The 22819-nt window shown below is 41.3% G+C and overlaps 1 protein-coding gene across 1 annotated transcript in view; it reads right to left on the minus strand.

Moving 5' to 3' along the window:
• Positions 1–281: 281 nt before the first annotated feature.
• sgcd (sarcoglycan, delta (dystrophin-associated glycoprotein)) overlaps positions 282–22819 on the minus strand; it is a 193126-nt gene continuing 170588 nt past the window's right edge. The window contains exons 6-7 of the mRNA XM_030747071.1: positions 14561–14684; positions 282–2016 (exon numbers count right to left, since the gene is read on the minus strand). Coding sequence (XP_030602931.1) covers positions 1831–2016; positions 14561–14684 — 310 coding nt within the window. The 3' untranslated portion in view covers positions 282–1830. The remainder of the gene's footprint in view (positions 2017–14560; positions 14685–22819) is intronic.

Consider the following 22819-nt stretch of genomic DNA (forward strand, 5'->3'; position numbering starts at 1 on the left):
CTTAAGTGTATCGGCAGTTGACAGTTGCTGGACTGCAAGTGATTGGCTGGGAATATTTTAGCTTATTTTGCAGACCAATGGAAGCCAAGGTAAAGTTATCCATATTGAAGAGGATTAGGGCCACTGAAAGAAAAAAAAAAAACAATTTGGGTCACAACTTTTTTTTTTTTTTTTATGAGAAAAGGTTTAAAAGATCAAAGTAAAAATTTTGAGTGAAAAAAAATCACCCCCCCCCCCCCCCCCCCCCATGGCATTACCTTACCCCCCCCAAATAATCCCAACAACAATTCTCTCTTCCCTATATCCATGTCAAAATCAGTGGGATGTGAAGGAACCATTTCTCAAGTAACTGTAGTATAGCTGAGTATAGCTGTGGGAAAAATCCTGAAAGGAAAACAAAGAAGAAGAAAGAAAGAAAAAACTTTGTCTTTAGAAATGAAGGTACAAGCAGAGCTCTGTTGGCAGAAGATGGAGAGCTTATTTGTTTCTTTGAGATCAAATATTTGTTGTAAAGAAACTGGTAGAAGCAGGAAGCCCAGCTGATGCATCGGGGTTGAGTAAATGTAATATGATGTGAACATGGCATCACAGTCTGAAAACCATAGCCTTTACTTGCAAATGATCTTTCTGTTGCACTTTAGCATCAACATATTCTCGCAAAATCAAACAAACTCAGAAACGAACTGTCACATAGGCACACTGTAATTGCTGTTTGCGTAAATTTAACTTCAAAAGTTTCAAAAGTCTTTGCGTTCATTTTATGTCCCAAAACAGGGACATAAAGACCGAGGAACAGTCGCCATCAGTAATTCTCAAACATTTTTTCTGCATTCCCCATTTTCAAAGGCTGAAAAATATTCAGCCCACACAATTTTTTGTATATATTTTATCTAACATCAAAAATAAAATCAGGATCCAAGTTGAATTTTTGTGAAATGAAAGTCTTGCCAGTCCATCTTGTTTATTTTCCCTTCAAAAATCATATCTAAATTAGCGCCCAGCCTGCAGTTGAGAACCACTGGGGTAAAGTAAGTTTAATACCTTAGCTGAAGCAAGCTAAGCTACTTCAGGGAAGGAAAGAGAAGATGGAGAGGGAGGAGAAGAACGGAGGGTGATCACCCTAGTGATTCTGGTACTGAAATGCTCTTGACAGAGAAAGGGAACACATCAGTGTCTCTTTCAGTAGCTCTCTGGAGATTTTCCTCTTAGTTTCTACCAGGAGGCTTCTGTGAGCAAGTGTGTGTGTGTGTGTATACCATGTTCACGTTAAAATATGTGTGATGTGATGCGTGGCTTGATTACAGATGTCTGTGTATGACTGATCACACTGATATTTTATAAATACTGGCCTTTTATTAGTGTCAGTATCATTAACTCCCAATATGACGGAGACCTCAGCTGTATTAAAAAGTTGCAATTTGAGATTTTTCAGTTTCATTTTGTTCATGTAATTCTATCTTAAAGCCTCATGTCGGAGTGCGTCCTGTATGTATAAAGAGCTTCGACTCAGTGGAGACTTTTAGGTTCTTGTGATGATGAACTTTAACTTGGAAAATTAAGGGGAAAAAAATAGTTTGCACTGAAGAACTGGCACATGTCAGGAACTTATCCGTTGGGTCTAAACATCAGTCTGTAATTGTAAAGTGTTTACATCAGTGTGTCTGTGTAAGTACAGTATCTATGATTGTTTGTCCATCAGCTCTGGCAGTCTTTGTATTTCTGTATGTAATTAGCTGTAATCACTCCTAAAGGCAGGCAATACGTGTACATCTGTCTGTTTAGCCCGTGTCTCTTTCAGGATGCAATTATTTATATTTGTATGCATGAGTCCTAGAGGCAGACATTGTTGCTAATCTGGCAGGTGGACCCGGTGCCAGCCTGGGACAGGAAGAGCCTCCCGTTGGGGCAAACGCAAACCTCGTAGACAGTCTGCCTGGTCCCAGAGGACGAGGAGCTGGTAGAGGCCTTCCCTTCTGGCAACTGCATCAGGCGAATCCTGCGAGCATCCAGAGAGATCTGCAGTGGAGGAGGAAAACAAGCAGGTGAGACTGGAGAAATAAGGGAGAGCAGTGAAATGGGTATAGGCTGCGGTGGAACACCAAGAAAGTTGAAAGGAACGAAGCGTGAAAAGCAGACAGCTGAAGAATCTGGTAAAGATTTCTGTGAAAATGTGTTTGCTTGCGTCCATATGGTGAGCTCAGTGAAGCTGAAATGTAAAATTATAGGTTACAACAAGACGGCAGGGTGCAGTGCAGTGCGGTCCCCTTACAGCAAGAAGGTCCTGGTTTTGAATCTGTCGGTGGGCTGGGGCATTTCTTGTGTGGAGTTTGGACTGTGGGCAGAGCCCATGCAAGCACATGGAGAACATGCAGAGACATGGATGTCAGGATAAACTGACGATTCTAAATTGTTCATAGGTGTGAATGTCAGTGGTTGTCTGTCTCTGTATGTAAGCCCCACAACAGATGTCACAACTGGGATAGGCTTCAGCCTCCTGACTACCCTGAATTGGATAAGTGGTTGAGAAATTGGATGAACTGATGGACAGCTGGGGCAAATCGGTGCAAAGACCCATCTGAGCAAGCTAAAATGTGTTTTTTGTGTTTGTGAAAGATGTGCTGCAACTGTATTTCATGAATGTTAATATACAAAAGCCAATGTAGGGATGTGCATGACTAGCCAACTAAATGCTGTCCTTGCTAATCAGCACTAGAGAATCTAGTCTGATAAACTAGGTATTCATATTTTAAGAAGTTTAAGAAAAGACTGGGCTTTGGGGTTGAAACAGGCCCCTTTTCTAAAACTCTTAAACTCTACAGTAAAATCTGGCTTCTCTCAGCTTTGACAAAACTTACTTGTAACCCTTCATCTTATCGTTTCTTCTCCTGCTCAGGGATTAAAACTGATGACATTTGGTAAGAGACATGCTTTTACCTACCCCCGTAGGACAACACTGCCTCACTGTAGAGAATTTCTCTGCGATGATGCCAGGCAGATGCGTTCTAGGTGACTTTTATCATAGATATGACTACTGTGCAATGATGCTGTCAACTTCAAACCCAACGAATGACCTTTACAATGCATTTCACTCATGTCCACTGAAAGACCTGGAAAACACTGGAAAATGTAGATGGAAAAATCTCAAGTCAGAAAAACTGGATGGAGGCTGCTGTTGAATGTGACTTCAATATCTAGGTCACTTAACATTCTATGCAACCACGAAGTGGAGAGCTAAGGTGTCAGGCACTTCAGACACTATTTATGTGAGCCCAATCCTGTGATCAGAAGTCCTGAGAAGGAAAATAAAAGCCAAGGAGAACGAGTGAAAAGATTTACTTTGAGGGCAGTTAAGAATGACAAGAGGACAAGAGACGCATGATTCAGATTGGCCGAGGACTAGCTGAGTTAAGGAGAAAAGATGACTGTTTGGTGGCTAAATGTACTATTTATGATTTTGTGATTAACATGCTGCACATGACAAGTACAGTACTATGCGAAGGTCTTGAACCACCCTGCATTTCTTTATATTTTGCTAGAAAAATGGGAAATAGGTGCAGCAATTTATTGAAACGTGTAAACATACCTGAAAATACAGTATATAAGGCAAAAACCAAATTTGTACAATTCTAACAAGCTTGACAGGCAGTATTTGGTGTGACCACCTTTATTCTTCAACACAGCCTGAACTCTCATAGGCAGCTTTCATGTATTTCTTTAATTTAAGCAGTCTTCAGGAATAGTTCTCCAGGTTTCCAGAAAGGCATCGAAGCTCTTCTTTGGAGGTTAGCTGCCTTTTGCTCTGTTCTCTGTTAGGATGACCCCACACTGCTTCAATGACTGATAGTGCTCTATTATCATTTCTGACTTCATATTTCCATCAATTTTGACAAGATCCCCAACACACTGGCTGAAATCCAGCTCCAAAACATGACACTGTGTGTTACAGATGGCTGTAGACACTCATGGTTGTACCTCTCTCCTGACCTCCTCCATACATACTTGCTTGTCTCTGTCTTTGGATGGGTGTTCTGAAACGCTTGTTATATGTCTCACATGTAACAACAATAATTTGGTTCTTGATTCTAAATTTATGTACAGCACTTTGGTCAACAGTTGTGTTAAATGTGCTATATAAATAACTTGGCTTGACTTGATCCAAAAATATGGATTAATCACTCCATCAGACCTGTTGCCACACATTTTCAGTCCAATTCCTCGTGTAATGTGGCATACTTCAGCCTTTTTTTTCATGTTTTCATTCCTTAAGAACGGCTTCTTGACAGCCACCCATCCACTGAAACTATTTCTGATGAGGCTTCAGTGAAAAGGAGATGGATCAGTTGAAGGGCCAGGCGAATCTCTCAGGTCCTGTGTCAGTCTGGCTGGATCTTTTTTTTTTTCTTTTTTGTATTTCTTAAAGAGTTTCACGAGAGTGTTCATTGGCTGTAGATAGTTTATTTTCCAGTTTCCTCCTCAATTTTTTAAGGACACACTATACACTGTGCTGAGGTTTTGGCTAATAGCTCTTTGGTGATCACCTTGTTGTCGCAAAATACTATTTTATGCCTGTCAGATTGTGTTAAGTGGCCCAAAAACAACAGCAAAAAAAAAAAAAATTAATTAAAAAAATTAAATAAATAAAATAAATAAATAAATAATATATATATATATATATATATATATATATATATATATATATATATATATATGATATATATGGTCAGGTACAGGGACTGGATTGAAATTAATGAAAAAACAGTCAATGTCCATGACGACTTTAAAAAATGTCTCTCTCCTTGGCTATTAGCTCCATCTACCAGATTTGATAACATTGGAACTGTACACTTATTAAGAAAGGAGAGACCATTGTGCACTGGACCAATCAGATGGGAAGGCTTAATGTCTTACAATTTTTTTTCCCCCAATTAGTCTCAAACGTTTGGTAAAAACTAAAACTGGAAGTAGCTTAACTGGTTGTCTATAATCACATTGCTCCTCGGCACTCAGGGCCTGTCTGTAAATTATATATGAACTAAATTGCTCTCTGCAGCAGTTAGTTTGTTTGAGGAGCCCCCAAAACCCAGATGATAGAAATTTATTTGGGATATTTTCAAGTATTTTGTTGGCAGAGAGACCCAAACAGGGTAAAAAAAGAAAAAAGCCCTCTGCAAGTTTACTGTTTGCTCATTCAAAGTTATTCCTCTTGTCTCCTGAGCAATAAAAGGAGAGCAAAACCTAAGAAAAGTTGTTCTGCAAGTTGCTCCATAAACACATTAACCCATAACTCATTTTACTCTCCCCTCACTGATTGGAACAACCATCTCTCTCAGTCTGCACAGTCAAAACCACCACCGCACGAATCCCTCTCCTCCCTCCATCCTCCCGTTCTCCTGGGGCTCGTATGAGCTGGTGTTGCACTGGCCGCGGACAGGAGGAGCTCTCCCGCCATAAAACGGTAAAGGAGCCATTACCGTGCACCTCGGGGAGGCATCGCCATCAAATGACCTGGAACACTTTTAAAGTCTCAGCTGACTTCCTCAGACAGCTGCTGTTGAACAAATTTTTCACCATGAGGGGCAAACGGTGTGAGACTCTCCAGAACCAGTGTGTAAATGTGTGTGTATGTGTGCTTGTGATAGACAAAAAGTACATATAGGTTAGGCCGGTTAAGATGAGGTAAGGTCAAGTTTATTTGTTTAGTTTTATTTCATGTCTCAGGAGAAAGTTTTCTGTTGTTCCTGCAGCTAGGAGGGAAAAAGCAGCTCAGAAAAAGCCTCCTGTAGGAATGCAAACGTTCTCTGCTTGAGCTATATTATCAGTTACCCCTTCCCCTGATGCAGACTTTTGTGGCTGTTTTAGCCTTTAAGATACCACATATTACTTCCATTCAGTAGGGTGGAATGACCACCATTGCATGGGGTGATACCTACTGCTGTTAGGAGGCTAATCTAACATCCGTTTAATGGTGGTTATCAGTCCCGTATAATACAGCTGAAGAACATCAAGACGATGCCTCACAGTTTTTATTATTTTGGTCTGATGTACATATTTGTGAAAATATGATGGGAATATCCAAGTGAGCCATACACTATACAGGCAAAAGCATTGGGCCACCTACCATTACCTTACTGGAGCTTTTATGACATCCCATTTTCGGCTGCTTTTAATGACTCGGTTTTTAATAATTATGATTATTTTCTAACCTGTGTCCAGATAAAAATTATATCTCTTTTTAATTCTGTTTGTACTGATTTATTAGATCTGGTGGCTCCCGTTACGATTAAACAGTCCGCACCTGTAAAACAGCCATGGTTTAATGACACCACAAGGTCTCTTAGACGCTCTTGTATACGTGCAGAGCGCAAATGGAAGAAGGACAAGTTGCAAATTTCATTAGAAATCTTTAAAACCACCCTTCTGAATTATCAGAGTGCTGATAAAGCCGCCAAATCTAAGTTCTTATCAAATCTTGTATTGAATAACAGCCATAAACCACAGTTTTTGTTTACTATTCTTAATTCTCTTATTAATCCTTGTAATGCTTGTAATTTTACCCTCGGTTACACTCTGTGAGGAGCTTTTTATTTTACTCAGAGAAAAATTGTCTTTGAAAATTCATTTTTAATTTATCCCCCTCTCCTATATGTCAACCTGTGTACATATCTGTCTTGGAGAACTTTGAATCTATCTCTCTGTCTAGTCTGTCTGATATAGTTGCCCATACGCAACCCTCTGGGTGCTCACTAGATATTATTCCACCTCGTCTTTTTAAGGATGTTTTTACTACTCTTGGACCTTGTATTGTTAGTTTTATTAATTCCTCTTTGAAATTGGGTTATGTTCCAACTGCCCTCAAATGTGCAGTCTTTTATCCTCTTCTTAAAAGAGTATTTGGACCAAAACCAAGCCTCTAATTTCAGGCCAATTTCTAAACTTCCTTTCTATCAAAAGTTCTAGAGAAGGTGGTACTTATACAGCTACAATCCTTCAAACGGCATCTCTGAGAAATTCCAGTCTGGTTTCAAATTGCGACACAGTACTGAAACAGCTCTGGTAAGAGTTTTTAATGACTTACTTTTATTTCTTGACACCGGAAAATCTGCCATACTGGTGCTGCTTGATCTGTCAGCAGCCTTTGATACCGTTGACCACAGTATCCTTATCTCACGCCTAGAATCTTGCATGGGCATTAGAGGAACTGCCCTGAAATGGTTTCAATCCTATTTATCTAACAGGAGTTTCTCTGTTCAGTCAGGCCAGTATTCATCTGCTGTATCTCCGTTTAAACGTGGTGTTCCCCAGGGCTCTTTACTAGGCCCTATTCTTTTTTCCTTATATATGCTCCCTTCTAGGTTCTATTATTGAAAAACACAACATTTCTTTTCATTGCTTTGCGGATGATTTACAGATTTATCTCCCCCTTCAACCTAACAATCATTCATCTTTGAATACCTTAGTGGATTGTTTAAGGGATGTTCATTTATGGCTGCAGTCTAACTTTCTTAAATTAAACAAAAATAAAACAGAGATTCTCCTATTTGGGAACCCTCACATATTGGATGGTTATGACAGTGCCTTAGGCCTCTTATCCTCCTTTGTACGCCCATCTTCTAGAAACCTTGGCGTCATTTTTGATACTGCTCTGAAATTTGATAAACAGATCAGCTCGGTAGTCAAGACATGTTTCTTCCATTTAAGACTTTTAAGTAAAATAAAGGAATATCTCCCACCACCAGACCTGGAGAGAGCAATTCATGCTTTCATCACCAGTCATTTGGACTATTGCAACTCGCTTTATGTGGGATGTGAACAGCGTCTTTCCAATCGCCTACAACTAGTTCAAAATGCAGCAGCATGGCTGTTGACAAGCACCAAATGGCGTGATCACATTTTGCCCATTTTAGCCTCTCTACACTGTCTTCCTATTTCTTTTCGAATCCAGTTTAAAATACTATTTCTGGTTTTTAAGAGTCTAAACGGATTAGCACCTGTTTATTTAACTGAATTGTTGAGGCCCTACATCCCGATAAGAGAACTGAGGTCCTCCAATCAAAAGCTATTGACCAGATACAAAGCTAATTTGAAGAGTAGAGGGGATAGAGCCTTTGCCGTGGTGGCTCCTAAACTCTGGAATGACCTCCCTCTCCACATAAGGGAAGTTCATTCCCCTACTACTTTTTAAAAACTTCTTAAAACTTATTTATTTGCTTGTGCATTTCAGACTGCTAGATAGACCTTCTTGGCATTATTATTGGCACTACTATTACAGTCCTTCATTGTTTATTGCATTCTTTATGGGTTTTATTGTGTTTTTATTTTTGCTTTATGTTCTTTTGTTTTTATAATATTTTATTTCTTGTTTTATTTGTTTTTATGCCCTGTGAAGCACTTTGGTCAACGGCTGTTGTTTTAATGTGCTATACAAATAAATTGATTGATTGATTAAACCCAAAGGCCAGTGCCCCTACTGCAGCTGTAACAGCTTCCACTCTTCTGGGAAGGATTTCTACAAGATTTTCAAGTGTGCCTGTGTGAATGTTTGCCAGTTCATCCAGACGAGCTTTTGGGAGGTCAGGTACTGGATGTTGGATGAGAAGGCCTGGCTTGCAATTTTTACTGTAGTTCATCCCAAAGGTGTTTGACAGGGTTGAGATCACGGCTGTGTGGGCCAATGAAATTCTTCCACACCAAACTCATCCAACCATGCTTTTATGGGCCTTGCTTTGTGCACTGGGGCACAGTCATGCTGGAACAGAAAAAGGCCCTCCCCAAACAGTCCCCATTTACCAAGGCCTAAAAATGCAACGGCAAACTAAAACATTAAGATTTCCCTTCACTGGAACTAAGGGGCACAGGTCAACCCCAGAAAAACAACCCTATCCTCCTCCTTATCCCTCTTCCAAAGTTTAGAGTTAGCACAGTGCAGTCAGCGGCTAACATTCTCCTGGCATTCACCAAACTCAGTCTTGTCCATCTGACTGCCAGATAAAGAACCACGATTCCACTGCTCCAGTACAGCTGCTCAAAAACCCATGCCATGACGCGTAACTGCGCTCTCTGCAGAGTCAGCAGAACATTGGCGACGTCTATGCGCCGTGTGCCTCGGCACTTGTAACACTCTGTCACTTCATAGTTGAGTTGCTGTAGTTCCCAAATGCTTCCCCTTTGCAATGGTGCCACTTACAGGGAAGAAATTTCACAAACTGACTTTTTGCAACGGACGCATCCTTTACGGTACCACGCTCAAATTCAGCGAGCCCTTTATAATGACCCATTCTTTCACAAATATTTGTAAAGACATGGCTAGATGACTAATTTCATACACCTGTGTCAATGGGACTGAAAACACCCGAATTCACAGATTACAAGATTTGGCCAAGTACTTTTGTCCATATAATGTATCTTGCAATGCTAAGGAGTCCTTCAAAAAAAGTCCTGGTTCCACAAGGTAATCACTTTTAAGTTGGGCCAAGCCCTACCTTTGGTCAAATTTTCATGATTTTCACGAGATGTGTGCAAGTGGTTGATGCTCTTTGGTTCACATCAGAAATAGTAGTCAGACATGTGGAGTTGCATACTGAATCACTGATATGATTATAGTAGAGTACACATTGCAATAATATGGTTATTTTGCACTATAATTTCCACAGGTTTAGTTTTTAGTTTGTTTCTTGGTATTCTGTCAGTGTGTAACCAATGAGATAAGAGCTCTCCATAAAGTAACTTCTGGGGTTTAGTGATGGAAGAAAATGTTTAAATGCATCTCTGCTGACTTCACAACACATACAAAGCTCCTTGTGCTTGTGTGTGATGAGTTTCTTGTGTAACTGCCAGGCATCTTCCTGTGTTCACCGAGAAATTTTGTCCAGCTCGTTGTTTCCTGGGCTTTCCCGCTAACTGTTGCAGGCTGTGATGTACGCTGCACTCTGCCTCTCCATTGTAATCTCCATCTCACCTTGGTGGATAACTAACAGTGAGGCTAACACAAAGTCAATTAAGGTTGAGCTGTGACAGCACCGGTGTTCAGTTCACACTTAATGCACAGTCACTGTAATTAAACATGCGAATAGCTCCATGTGTGAAGTGCAGTCTGTCTAGACTGCTGTAATAAGTATGCCTTAAGACAATGCGCATGTGTGCTCAGGAATTATTATGGGTTGTTCTTTCTCTGCTTTCAAAAATGCTTAGAGACGAGTGTGTGCGACTCCATTTCATTATCTGCCTGTGTGGTCTGTGGGTGTCTAATAGCCAAAACCTTTCTGTAATTGCAGTGGCGGCGCCTGAGGAGAGAGAGAGCGTGAATGTGTGTTAGACAGAGGTTTGACAAATGGACATTTGCAACCCTAATGGAGTGTGAGAACGCGATTCTAATTATATGCACTGCCCACCGTTCGTCCAACAGCCTCATTTCTGACCACACATCCATGAAATCTGTGAGAAGATGCGGCACAGGCATGGCTACTGTGGTTACTTTTAATTGGACTAAACTGGATTCAAGGGCACCTTCCTGAGACTGCCTCCCTCCCTCCCTCCCTCCCTCCCAGTGTCCATCTCATATCAGCAGCCTGTCTTAATGTATGAAACTGTTTTTGTGGTAAACTTTTAAACACTTTCTTCCTCCTAATCCTCCTCCGCTGATTTAGCTGATTTGACATGACACGACTGGTGCAACCTAAGGAGGGAAATCCTTTTATCAGTGCAGCCGGCCGTGATGAATGTGGAGACTGATGTGTGTAACGAATCAGGGGATGGTTGGGGGAATTTAGGAGCAGGAAGGAAAAGATGAAAGAAGGAAAGAAGTAGCATGAGTGGATAAACAAATTGGGGGGGAATTGGTAAATAAGCAAAGTTTACGACAGAAAGAGGACAGAAAAAGGAGGAGGGAAGTATGAAAACTGGAATGATAGATGGAAAAGGAAGTTAGTAGCATACAAAAGACTCTTTGGGGAAAGAATAAGTAAAAGGAGGATGAGAGAAAGTACAAAAATCAGCTGTTCTCTTTGTGGTTTTGTGAGGCTCCAGCAGACCCTGGTGGATGGCCAGCATGTGGGAAATTGCCACCAGCCATTATGAGAATGCTGGCCCGTGTTGGCTGAGGAATCCAACTATTGTTTGGATTGTTGTTTGCTAAAAATAAGTTTGGACAGGAGAAAATGTTGAATTGAGATGGAGCCCCATCAGCCAGTATGGCTGAAGGACAAGAAAAGTTAATTTCTTAACTTTTCTGTGCACAGAGCGAAAAGTTTTTGTGCAGAACCGCATTTAGAGTAACGGGACACTAACAGCGTCCAATAATGTAATAATGAGCTGAAAATGAGAATAACAAATTTGTCCTTTCTGCTTAAAGGGGGCTGTCTGTAAAGAGGGAAGAGATAAAATGTCTTGTTTCAGACAGAGGGTCTGCTCAGTATACAACAAATAAGGAATATTTATTTTTTATTTATTTGGGTTTTTTTTGCATTTTTACGTTGTGGATGCTGCCTAATTGCACTTGTACAAAGCATGCTCTGAAAATTAGTGCATTATTAAAAAAAACAAAAAAAAACAAGCCTTTCAAATTATGAATTACTGAAGAACGATTGGAGTCAACCTGATATTTCTTTATTTATAAACAGAAGCAATCCATTGGCAGGTTTTACTTCTCTTGGGGCCATTTTATTGGTGGCTGGTAAGGGTAGCTTCAGACTAGTCTGTTGGTCTGTCATAGTTTAGCTGCAGTTTGTTAAAGTCTTTGTATTAGAAATGAGTGAACAATACTCAAAACGAGATAACACTGATAAAATTACATTTTTCATAATTTAAGCGATAAGTTGCAACAGTTAAATTCTCACAGCAATGTATAGTGATAATTGATTGTTCTTCTAGTTCCCAAAGCAACTAAACAAAAGAATGAAAACATTAAAAGGCTCCTTTTCATAGTAAATCTGAGGATGAGTTCTGTAATGCCACAGCCTCAAGAAAAACTATTCTTAGGTCTGCTGGTACATGAGCGTATACTTCTGTTTCTCTTGCCACATGGCAGCATGGTAAACAGGCTGTGGATGCAGTGGGTGTTCTCTTTTACAATCTTTTGGACTTTGTGCACTAGTAAAAATAGAAACCCAATCTAATTCCTGGGAATCTTAAATTTGGAGGTCCGTACAAATAAATTTAGATGTAGTCAGCAGTTGTAGATTTGTGTTTTTTCCCACAAGGATGAGAAGAAAACTAAAAAAAATAAACTGATGGCTTTTAAAAAACACTGAGATCCTTATTGATTAAATGGTTTTTTTGGAAAAAAATAATATTATGTTGTACATTACATTGTACTTACCAGTGATGGTATAGTTACCTTGAAAAAGTAGTCCGACTACTGATTACTGATTACTCCTTTAAAAAGTAACTTAGTTACTTTACTGATTACTTAATTTTAGAAGTAACTAAGTTAGATTACTAGTTACTTTATTAGTTACTTTCAACAGCTGCCGGTCTTGTGCCAAAGTGATCGTCTGTCATAAGTGATTCAGATGTTTCTGTGTGCTTTTATGTGTAATGTCTTTGCTTATATTGCTAAACTGAGTGCAGTCAACATGATTTATGAGTGGCTTGGCCACTTCAAATATCTTTATATAACTGTGATGTTATATTTGTTGTGATTTCTGCAGCCTCTGAGCCAGATTTCTGTTTAAAAAGATATTTTTAATGTCAGACAGTTTTTAACTTGGAAAAAAAAAAAACCGAATATATAGAAATCACTTTGCCAAAAACTGAGTGGAGCATCTACCACTCAGTTTGAGTGGTCATGAATCACCTGATATCATTCATGAGAGATAAGTTTGATATATACTTCACAGATTATACGTCAACAAGTCATTTACAGCCGTTTAAATACTGGCAATGATTTTTATTTATTTTTTTTTTTTGGCAAATACCGAAAATTGCTGTTTGGCAGACGATCACTTTTTGGCACAATACCAGCCTCTACTACATACTATAGTAGAGGGCTTTTCAACTTCTTCAGCTCTCCCCCACTTGGGTGCTGGGGGCTCCTGCATTAGCCGCAGCTCTGCTTCGCCTCTGTTGCGACTCGCTCTGTAAGTTTGACTGCGCCGTGACTCCAGATGTTACTTCATGTCTGACGTAGTGTTTTTGAAGCTAGATAGCACTTTGTCGCCAGCACAAAGTGCACAGCTAACCTTGATGTTGTCATCTTTAGCTGACACAGACTCACTATAGTGTCTGTATTTCAGCTGGAAAACGCGCATCTCTCTCCTCCCTCCATTGTTTACGTTTTGTCGCTGTGCTGTTATTGTCCTCATGCTGAAAACGGGATTTAACTGTCGCATCTGCCAGACGTCACTACCCAAGAAGAAAGCAAAAATATATCTTTGTACTGAGGAAAATGCAAAAAAGTAACGCACAGTGAGTTGGATAAGTAACTTTCATCTGATTACTGGACTGCAAATAGTAACGCGTTAGATTACTCGTTACCGAGAAAAAGTAGTCAGATTAGAGTAACGCGTTACTAAGTAGCGCGTTACTGACATCACTGGTACTTACAATAGCAAAAGTCAGATCAGTTAGACTGCAACCAAGCAGTGACCAAAAACTGCAGATAATAATTGTGCAGAAAAAAGAGGATAAAATTGGAAGTGGAAGTGCTTGGACAAAAAGGTTTTTAAGATCTGGTGTAAACAGGGACTCTCACCTGACTCTTTGAGTTTCTTGTCCTGTCAGATTTGTTACTACCGTATTTTTGGACTATAAGTTGCTCTGGAGTATAAGTCGCACCAGCCAAAAAATGCATAATAAAGAAGAAAAAAACATATATAAGTCGCACTGGACTATAAGTCGCACTTTTTTTGGGGGGGGGGGTTATTTGATAGAATCCGAGACCCAGAGCAGACATTTCATCTTGAAAGGCTATTTAAAATAATAATGGATTAAAGAACAGGCCGAACACGGTTACGCCTACGTTATGCTAATGTAACACATTCAGCTACATGATGCACAATGAACTGAATACGTGTCTGGTATGTTAACGTAACATTAACAGTTATTCAGATAATTATAGCATAAAGAACATACTAACAAGTTCACCAAAACAATCCATTGTCTTCTTCACTCTCGGTGTCACTTCTAAACAACTCCGCACATATTCCGGCCTTTCTGAATCCGACAGGATGTTTCGGTTGTCGCTGAAGCCCATGGTTTGTTGATCCATCCAATGATTTCCAGGAAAGTTGGGTGGCGCATTCTCCCAGTTGCCGTGAAGCTGTGCTCTCCATCCACCATTCACTGCTCCCACAGGTTACGCAAGACTGCCTTAATGCTCCGGTTCACGGAGATGTCAAGTGTCTGAGTATTTTGGTTAATGTGTTAATAATTTCACATGTAAGTCGCTCCGGAGTATAAGTCGCACCCCGGGCCAAACTATGAAAAAAAGTGCGGCTTATAGTCCGGAAAACACGGTACCTTAAGACACCAGTGTGGTGAGATGCCAAAACAAAGAAAATTAGATCCAAGTGGTCTTAAACCCAACATAACGCTACAAAATTCTACTTTGGTTGACATACAGTACCTCTCCGTCTTTGGACTCCAGTCGTAACTCATTCCTGCAAATGGCCTGGATGTCTCCAGCCTCAGCCAGGATCTGGATTCCTTTAGGGGCCTCCATCAGCAGAGAGCGGGTAGGAGACTCCAGCCTTGAAACATACAGAGGCAGAACAGCTCTTTTAAAGGGCATACAAGCAGGATACAACTAGCAGTAATGTGCTGACCAGAGAGAGTGGAAAAACAATGAAATTCAGCAACTTATTTTGGCAAGATAATCTTGGTTACAAGAAGTGGTGTTATTAAGTTAAACTTATCTGAACTTTGAGGTAAGGGATTATAGTGAATACCAATAGTATTAAAGAATAGTGCTGATTTATATATGAAGCGGTGGTGAATACATGCCAGATATACAACCAAAGCCTTGAATGTCCATATTGAATCCAAGCCCCAGCTGGATGGAGCTTAAATTATTAGATGTTTAGAAAAGAGGGTAAATTCAATAGATATAAGCTGTTTATTTTGTTTTCTATCAGTGAAAACATCTATAGCCCGTTTTCTTCAATATGACTTTAAGTGGAAGCATTTTTAAAATTTTGATTTAAGTTAAATTAAGATTTCTGTGAGGGAATCTGCTCATTAATAATAATAAATTTATTTGTTTAGCACTTTTCAAAACACAGAGTTACAAAGTGCTTCACAGTCTGAATAAAAGCCACACATGAGTGTACATATTACAAACATTCAAACACATAAACAGACACATAATCAACCACATGGTCAGATATTCATTCCAACAAATGCACTTACACACACACACACACACACACACACACACACACACACACACACGCACACACACGCACACACACACACACACACACACACACACACACACACACACACACACACACACACACACACACACACACACACACACACACAAATAGCTTAAAACTATGGCCCAAATTAAAGAAGAAATGATAAGTTAACCTATAAAAATATGTTCTCAGCAGACTCAGCCAACTTGATAGGTTGTTCCAAAGTTTGAGCACCATCTAGTATTATGTGGAAGCCAGTGAGCCATTTTGGGTGCGTCAACAGGCAGTTAAGCTAAAAGAAAAAAACAGATGACTGTATTTTCCAATTGTATTCATGAGTGGCAGTTTATTCACAAAGGTCTAATTGGTTCCAGGCCTAAATCACTGCTCACATGTCTGATTCCTTCAGTGATATTAAATAAATATTTGCCCATTTCACAGAGCATCTGTAAAACACACTGAATGCTCTGCCATGATTTGGAGCTGCATTTCAGCCAGTGGTGTTGGAGATCTTGTCAAAATTGATGGAAACTATAACCACATAAACTCAGAAAATACTGTCAGATTTGTATCCACCATGCAATACATTCTGGAAAGCATCTGATTGTTCCCCAACACATTGCCAATGCAGCGAAAACATACCTGGATAGAAAAACACACAATGAAACACTATCATTCATGGACTGGCATCTCCAGCGCCTGGACCTCAACATTGTTGAAGCGGTGTGGGATCATCTTGCCAGAGAATGGAACAAAAGGCAGCCAACATACAAAGAGCTTTGAATGTCCTTCAAGAAGCCTGGAGAACTATTCCTGAAGACTAAAAAAATTACAAGAAAGCTGCCTAAGATGTCAGGATGTGTTGAAGAATAAAGGTGATCATACCAACTAGTGACTTTCAAGCTTCTTAGAATTTTATGAACTCTTTTTGCCTTATACATTGTATTTCCATGTATGTTTGCACACGTTTCAATAAATTACTGCAGCCATTTTCCATTTTCTAGCAAAATGTGACTCAAGACTTTTAGACAGCACTGTATGCCCATCTTTTATTTATACCAAAGAAGCCTAAGGAATTCTGACTGTCCTTTCCTCCACAGTGACCTGAGCTTAAAACAAAAAGAGCCATGTGAAAAATGGAAGACTATTCCTAACATTTAACACTCACTGTTAACCACACAAAAATGAAACCTGAGTGCGCACACACACACACACAGACACTTTAAAACCAGTGCCATGAATGGAGTACAAAGTGAGTGGATCAGACACTCGAACACTACAGCCCATCTGCGTGCTCTGGTTCCTTAAAATTTCTGTATGAGGATATAAAAAAAAAAAAAAAAATCAGCCCAATCCTCTTTACAACTTGACAAAACCACTCAGAGCCATGAGCTGATCTTTACAGGAAGCTGCAGAGGTGTCAGAACGCCTCACTAGATTCAGACCAGCACGGGAGCTCTCTGTAGACTTCCTGTCACCACACTGGTTATGTGATTTTTTTCCACAGGGAATGTTTTCACTGATATCACAGCTAGAGGATGCAAGCTTTTGTTCTCAATGAGGGACAGCTAATAAAAGCAATCATCTGGTTAGTAACTGAATGAAATATCATATTTAGGATTATTTTTGTGCTGGACGAAAATCCTTTGCAGTTAGTGAATGACTAAAGTCTAGAACCCATGGACAACACAAATACTGGATTTTCTCCCTTTAGATGCTCTGCCAGGCCCGTACCACATTCACCTGTAGTTGCTGCTTGTTTGTGGGTCTTTATGCATTCAGTTTTGTATTTAATAATGGAAAAACAGGCTCTGTTGGATTGAGACAGGTGACTGACTTGGCCGTTGAAGAATATCCAATTTCTTTGCCTTGAGAAACTCCAGGCACTGGATCTTTTGCAATCCAATGTCTGGATGGGACATGATCCATTTACATTGTGAAGGGCTGTCTGATCGGTTTTACGTCATTTGTCTGAATCTGTGCAGACAGTGTTGCCCTGCACACTTCAGAATTCATCTTGCTATTTCTATCAGCAGTTCCACTAGCAGCCATACATGTCCGTGGCATAACATAACCCCACCATGTTTGACAGATGATGTGATATGCTGAGGATTGTGAGCCATTTCTCTCCTCCTCCATACTTTTCACTTCCCATCCTTCTTGGTTCAACTTAGTTTCATCTAAGGTTTTTTTCCCAGAACTGTACAGGCTTTTTAGATTTTTTTTTTTTTTGGCAAAGTCTAATCTGTCCTTATTGTTCTTGAGTGTAACCAGTGATTTGCACCTTGTTTTAAGCCTTCTGTGTTTTTATTCATGAAGACTTTAATAATGATATGCCTACCTCCCCAACAGCATTCTTGACTTAGTTAGATGTTATGATGGTGTTTTTTTAAATTATGGAAATAATTCTGTGATCATCTGGGGTGGCTGAGGCTCAGCTGGTACAGCGGGTTGTCTACCAATTGGAAGGTCGGTGGATTAATCCCTGCCTACTACAGTCCATGTATCGAGGTATAGCTATATAATACTAACCCCTGAGATGCCCCAGAAGCATCCATTGGAGTGTGAGTGTGTGTGAGAATGTTAGATAAAAGGGCTCTGAGTGCTTAAAATTGAGTAGAAAGTCACTATATAAGTACCAGTACATTTACCGTCCACTTTAATTGCCTTCTTTGGTCCTTCAGGCCTTTTGGTGTTGCCGAGCTTATTGCACTGAATCATTTTTTGTGGTCATTGACCTATTGTAAGTAGTTACAGCAAGAAACTCATCACTTGATTGCACAGGTTGCTTGGTAGGAGGCAACCTGCCTCCAAACAATCACTGCCTGCAATCACTCTCAGACATTTTATTATTTTGGCACCTGGAGTATGGCTCGAACAAAATTTCATTGTATTGTGCAATTGTATTGCATTGTATTCCATCCATCCATTCGCTTCTGCTCATCCTGTTCAGGGGCTGGAGCCTATCCCAGCTGTCATAGGGCGAGAGGCAGGGTACATCCTGAACAGGTCGCCAGCCTGTTGCAGGGCCAACACAGCGAGACAAAACCTTTCACACTCACATTCATGCTCTCATTCACACCTATGGGCAATTTAGAGTAGCCAATTAACCTAACCCCAGTAAGTGCATGTCTTTGGAATGTGGGAGGAAACCGGAGTACCCAGAGGAAACCCACGCAAGCACGGGGAGAACATGCAAACTCCACACAGAGAGAGGGAGAGGCCTGGGCCAAGGTGGAATCGAACCCAGGCCTTCCAGATGGTATTCTAACTGTGAGGCAGCAGTGCTAACCGCTGCATTGTATTGTTCCTATATAAAAGCAAGGCTGTGCCAATGTCACGTTGCAGTTAAATCACCATCCTGCAGTGACTACATCACTTGTTTGTGGAGGAATTTCTCTTTCAAATCTATGAATTTCTGGCTGGACTCTGAGATCATGTGAATTTCAGGGCAGACAATAACAGATTTGCGATTTCTTTTGATTTATCATAAACAGTTTGCATGTAATTGCCAGCTTGACCTCATTCAATTGGAAAATAATGAGACTGACAGCAGACTGACTCCATCTTATTGAAATTTTATCCCCATATTGCACCAAGGTCGTTTTGAAGACAGCAACTGACTGAGAGTGTTCACAGAACGAAAGCAACCATTTCAAAAGACAACAAAATCGCAAGTTAATTGCACAAGATCACAATAATTTTGGTTGTGCTTGCAGTCCAGTGTTTTCCCTGGTACGACTGTAGCATTAGCCTCTGTGCAGTCAGTGTGTTAATCCAAAGAGATTCTGTTTCCAAATCTTGGTTCCATGCATTTAGAACCCAGATAAACCTTGATTCTGTTATTACAGCAGGGATTCCCATTTATAATCAAGAAGGTCAAACAGGTTTTTTGTGGTTGTCACAAGTATGACACAGACCCTTATAAATCAGAGCTTCTTTATTTCTTGAAAAGTGTGATTAATTACTGGCTCTATACATATTTTTAGTCTACTGTAAATTACCATCTAAATTTAACAGTATTTTGAAGCTACAGTAAGATTATAGTGAACTTCTGCACTCTTTAAATATGCAGTCTTACACTTGAAGCCTTTGTACCTCCTTGAACACTCCTCTTTAAGTTTTAAATTAACAAATAATTACAGGAATGCTTATGTGAAAGGTGCTGAAGCATCATGTGGAGTGATGAATTATCACCCAAATCTGGAGCTCAGCTAAGCTCTACTAAGCATTCATGGGAGCAAACAAATACATGGGAGCAAAAACACAAAATAATTTCCAAAATTAAAAAGTATGTGCATTTATAGCAATGTAGTGATAATTATCCATAAAACATTTCTTGAATTCTGGTCAATTACTTTTTACACTTTTTGTTTCCTGTCACACAGAACGGGAAAAGCTAGAAATCAGAAGAAAGCTTTTTCACACAATATAAATTTCTGAAATTCCACATAGCAGAGCTCTGAAATTACTTATATGCCATAAAAGGAAAAACAGCAACCGGAAGTCATGCAAGTTGCATCAGCGAGTGTAACAAATGACAGTAAAATTATTCATTCTTGGATTCAAACAAACAAACAAACAATCCTGCCTGTGGTGATGCCACATACACTTGTTTAAAGGGAATAATGTAAAGGGCTTTTTTTTTTTTTACTTATACTTTATTTGGCAGTTTTATTGGTCTAGTCTACTTGGATACAGTAAGCCAAGAAAAGGCAAAAAAAGACCACTGACTCATATCTCTACTGCAATAACAAGTACAGAGAAATGCCTGCCACAACACAGCTGAAAAGGTTTGAGGTGAATGGTTGTTAAATGTCTCTTTGGGGACAGGGAAAGGACAACCATCATTTTCTCCATTACACATTTCTCCCATATACCCTCACTGGCCATTTCATTATGTACACCTGTTCAGCTGCTCATTAAAACAAATATCTAACCAGTCAATCACATTGCAGCAACTAAATACATTTAGGCATGTAGACATGGTCAATATGAGCTGCTGAAATTCAAACCAAGGATCAGAATGTGGAATAAAGGTGATTTCAGTGACTTAGAACACGGCATGGTTGTGTACGTATTCCCAAAACTGCTGATCTACTGGGATTTTCCCACACAACCATATCCACGGTTTACAGTGAGTGGTTTGAAAAAGAGAAAATATCCAGTGAACGGCAGTTCTCTGGGTGCAAATTCTTTTTTGATGCCAGAGGAGAATGGCAAGAATGCTTTGAGCTGGCATGAAGGCAACAGTAACTCAAGTAACCACTCATTACAACAAAGGCATGCCAAGAGGAGTGTCTCTGAACACACAGCATTTCCAGCCTTGAAACAGATGAGCTACGGCAGCAGAAGATCACACTGTGTTCCACTCCTGTCAGCTAAGAACAGGAAACTGAGGCTTCAGTTTGCATGAGCTCCCCAACAGTGGACAGTAGAGGATTAGAAAAAATGTTGCCTGGTCTGGTGAGTCTCAATTTTTGCTACGGCATTTGGGTGATAGAGTCAGAATTTGGCGTAAACAAAATGAAAGCATGGATCCATCCTGCCTTGTATCAACAGTTCAGGCCGCTGGTCATGTAATGTGTGGGGAATATTTTCTTGGCACAAATTGGGCCTCTTAGTACCAACTGAACCTGTTTAAATGCCACAGCCTACCTCAGTACTATTGGTGACCATTGCATCCCTTTATGACCACAGTGTACCCGTGTTCTGATGGCTGCTTCCAGCAGGAGATCGCACCTTGTCACAAAGCTCAACTATCTAAAACTGGTCACTGCAATCAAATGGCCTCCACAGTCACCAGATCTCAATCCAATAGAGTACCGGTGGGATGTGGTGGGATGTGGTGTACCTAACAAAGCAGCCTGTGAGAATATTTTGATTTAGGATTCTTAGCAGTTACTTGTAATGACTCCAGACTGAACTAAAACTATAAACCTCTGTTCCAAGAGTTTGGTTGACATTCAGTTTTTAAACCAAGAGTATGACTAATGAATTAAATGAATTTAATATAGAAACATCAGTGAGTTATAACCATCCATCCATCCATCCATTTTCTTCCGCTTATCCGGGGCCGGGTCGCGGGGGCAGAAGCCTAAGCAGAGAAGCCCAGGCTTCCCTCTCCCCAGCCACCTCCTCCAGCTCATCCGGAAGGACCCCAAGGCGTTCCCAGGCCAGCCGAGATACATAATCTCTCCAGCGTGTCCTGGGTCTACCACGGGGCCTCTTCCCGGTGGGACATGCCCGGAACACCTCACCCAGGAGGCGGCCAGGAGGCATCCTAATCAGATGCCCGAGCCACCTCAACTGGCTCCTTTCGATGTGGAGGAGCAGCGGCTCTACTCTGAGCCCCTCCCGGATGGCCGCACTCCTCACCTTATCTCTAAGGGAGAGGCCAGCCACCCTTCGAAGGAAACTCATTTCTGCCGCTTGTATTCGCGATCTTATTCTTTCGGTCACTACCCAAAGCTCGTGACCATAGGTGAGGGTAGGAACGTAGATCGACCGGTAAATCGAGAGCTTCGCTTTTACGCTAAGCTCCCTCTTCACCACGACGGACCAGTGCAGTGTCCGCATCACTGCAGAAGCAGCCCCGATCCGCCTGTCGATCTCCCGTTCCCTTCTCCCATCACTCGTGAACAAGACTCCTCCGTGAATCGCCACCTTATCGTGGTGGAGGGGTTTGTGTGTCCCGGTGATCCCAGGAGCTATGTTGTCTGGGGGCTTGTCCCCCTGGTAGGGTCTCCCATGGCAAACTGGTCCTGGGTGAGGGTCCAGACAAAGAGCGGTTCAGAATACCCTTATGAGTGAAAAAACAAGGGAACAGTTTACCCTGCCCGGGATAGGGTTACCGGGGCCCCACCCTGGAGCCAGGCCTGGGGAGGGAGCTCGAGGGAGAGCGTGGCCAGGCATTAGCCCATGGTGCTTGGCCGGGCGCAGCCCGAAGAGGTTACATGGGCCCGCCCTCCTGCAGGCCCACCACCCGCAGGAGGTGTCGTAGGGGTCGGGTGCAGTGTGTGTCGGGCGGTGGCCGAGGGCGGAGGCCCTGGCGGACCGATCCCCGGCTATCGAAACTGGCTATTGGGACATGGAATGTCACCTCTCTGGTGGGGAAGGAGCCTGAGCTAGTGCGTGAGGTTGAGAGATACCAGCTAGATATAGTTGGGCTCACCTCAACGCATGGCCTGGGCTCTGGAACCAGTCTCCTGGAGAAGGGCTGGACTCTGTTCCAGTCTGGAGTTGCCATCGGTGAGAGGCGGCGAGCTGGGGTGGGTATTCTTGTATCCCCCCGGCTTGCTGCCTGTACGTCGGAGTTTTCACCGGTGGACGAGAGGGTAGTTTCCCTGCGCCTTCGGGCTGGGGAACGGGTCCTGACTGTTGTTTGCGCTTATGCGCCGAATGACAGTTCAGGGTACCCACCCTTTTTGGAGTTGCTGGGTGGGGTGCTGGAGAGTGCTCCATCT

This window comes from Archocentrus centrarchus, chromosome 14 (assembly GCF_007364275.1).
Source record: "Archocentrus centrarchus isolate MPI-CPG fArcCen1 chromosome 14, fArcCen1, whole genome shotgun sequence".
NCBI lineage: Eukaryota > Metazoa > Chordata > Actinopteri > Cichliformes > Cichlidae > Archocentrus > Archocentrus centrarchus.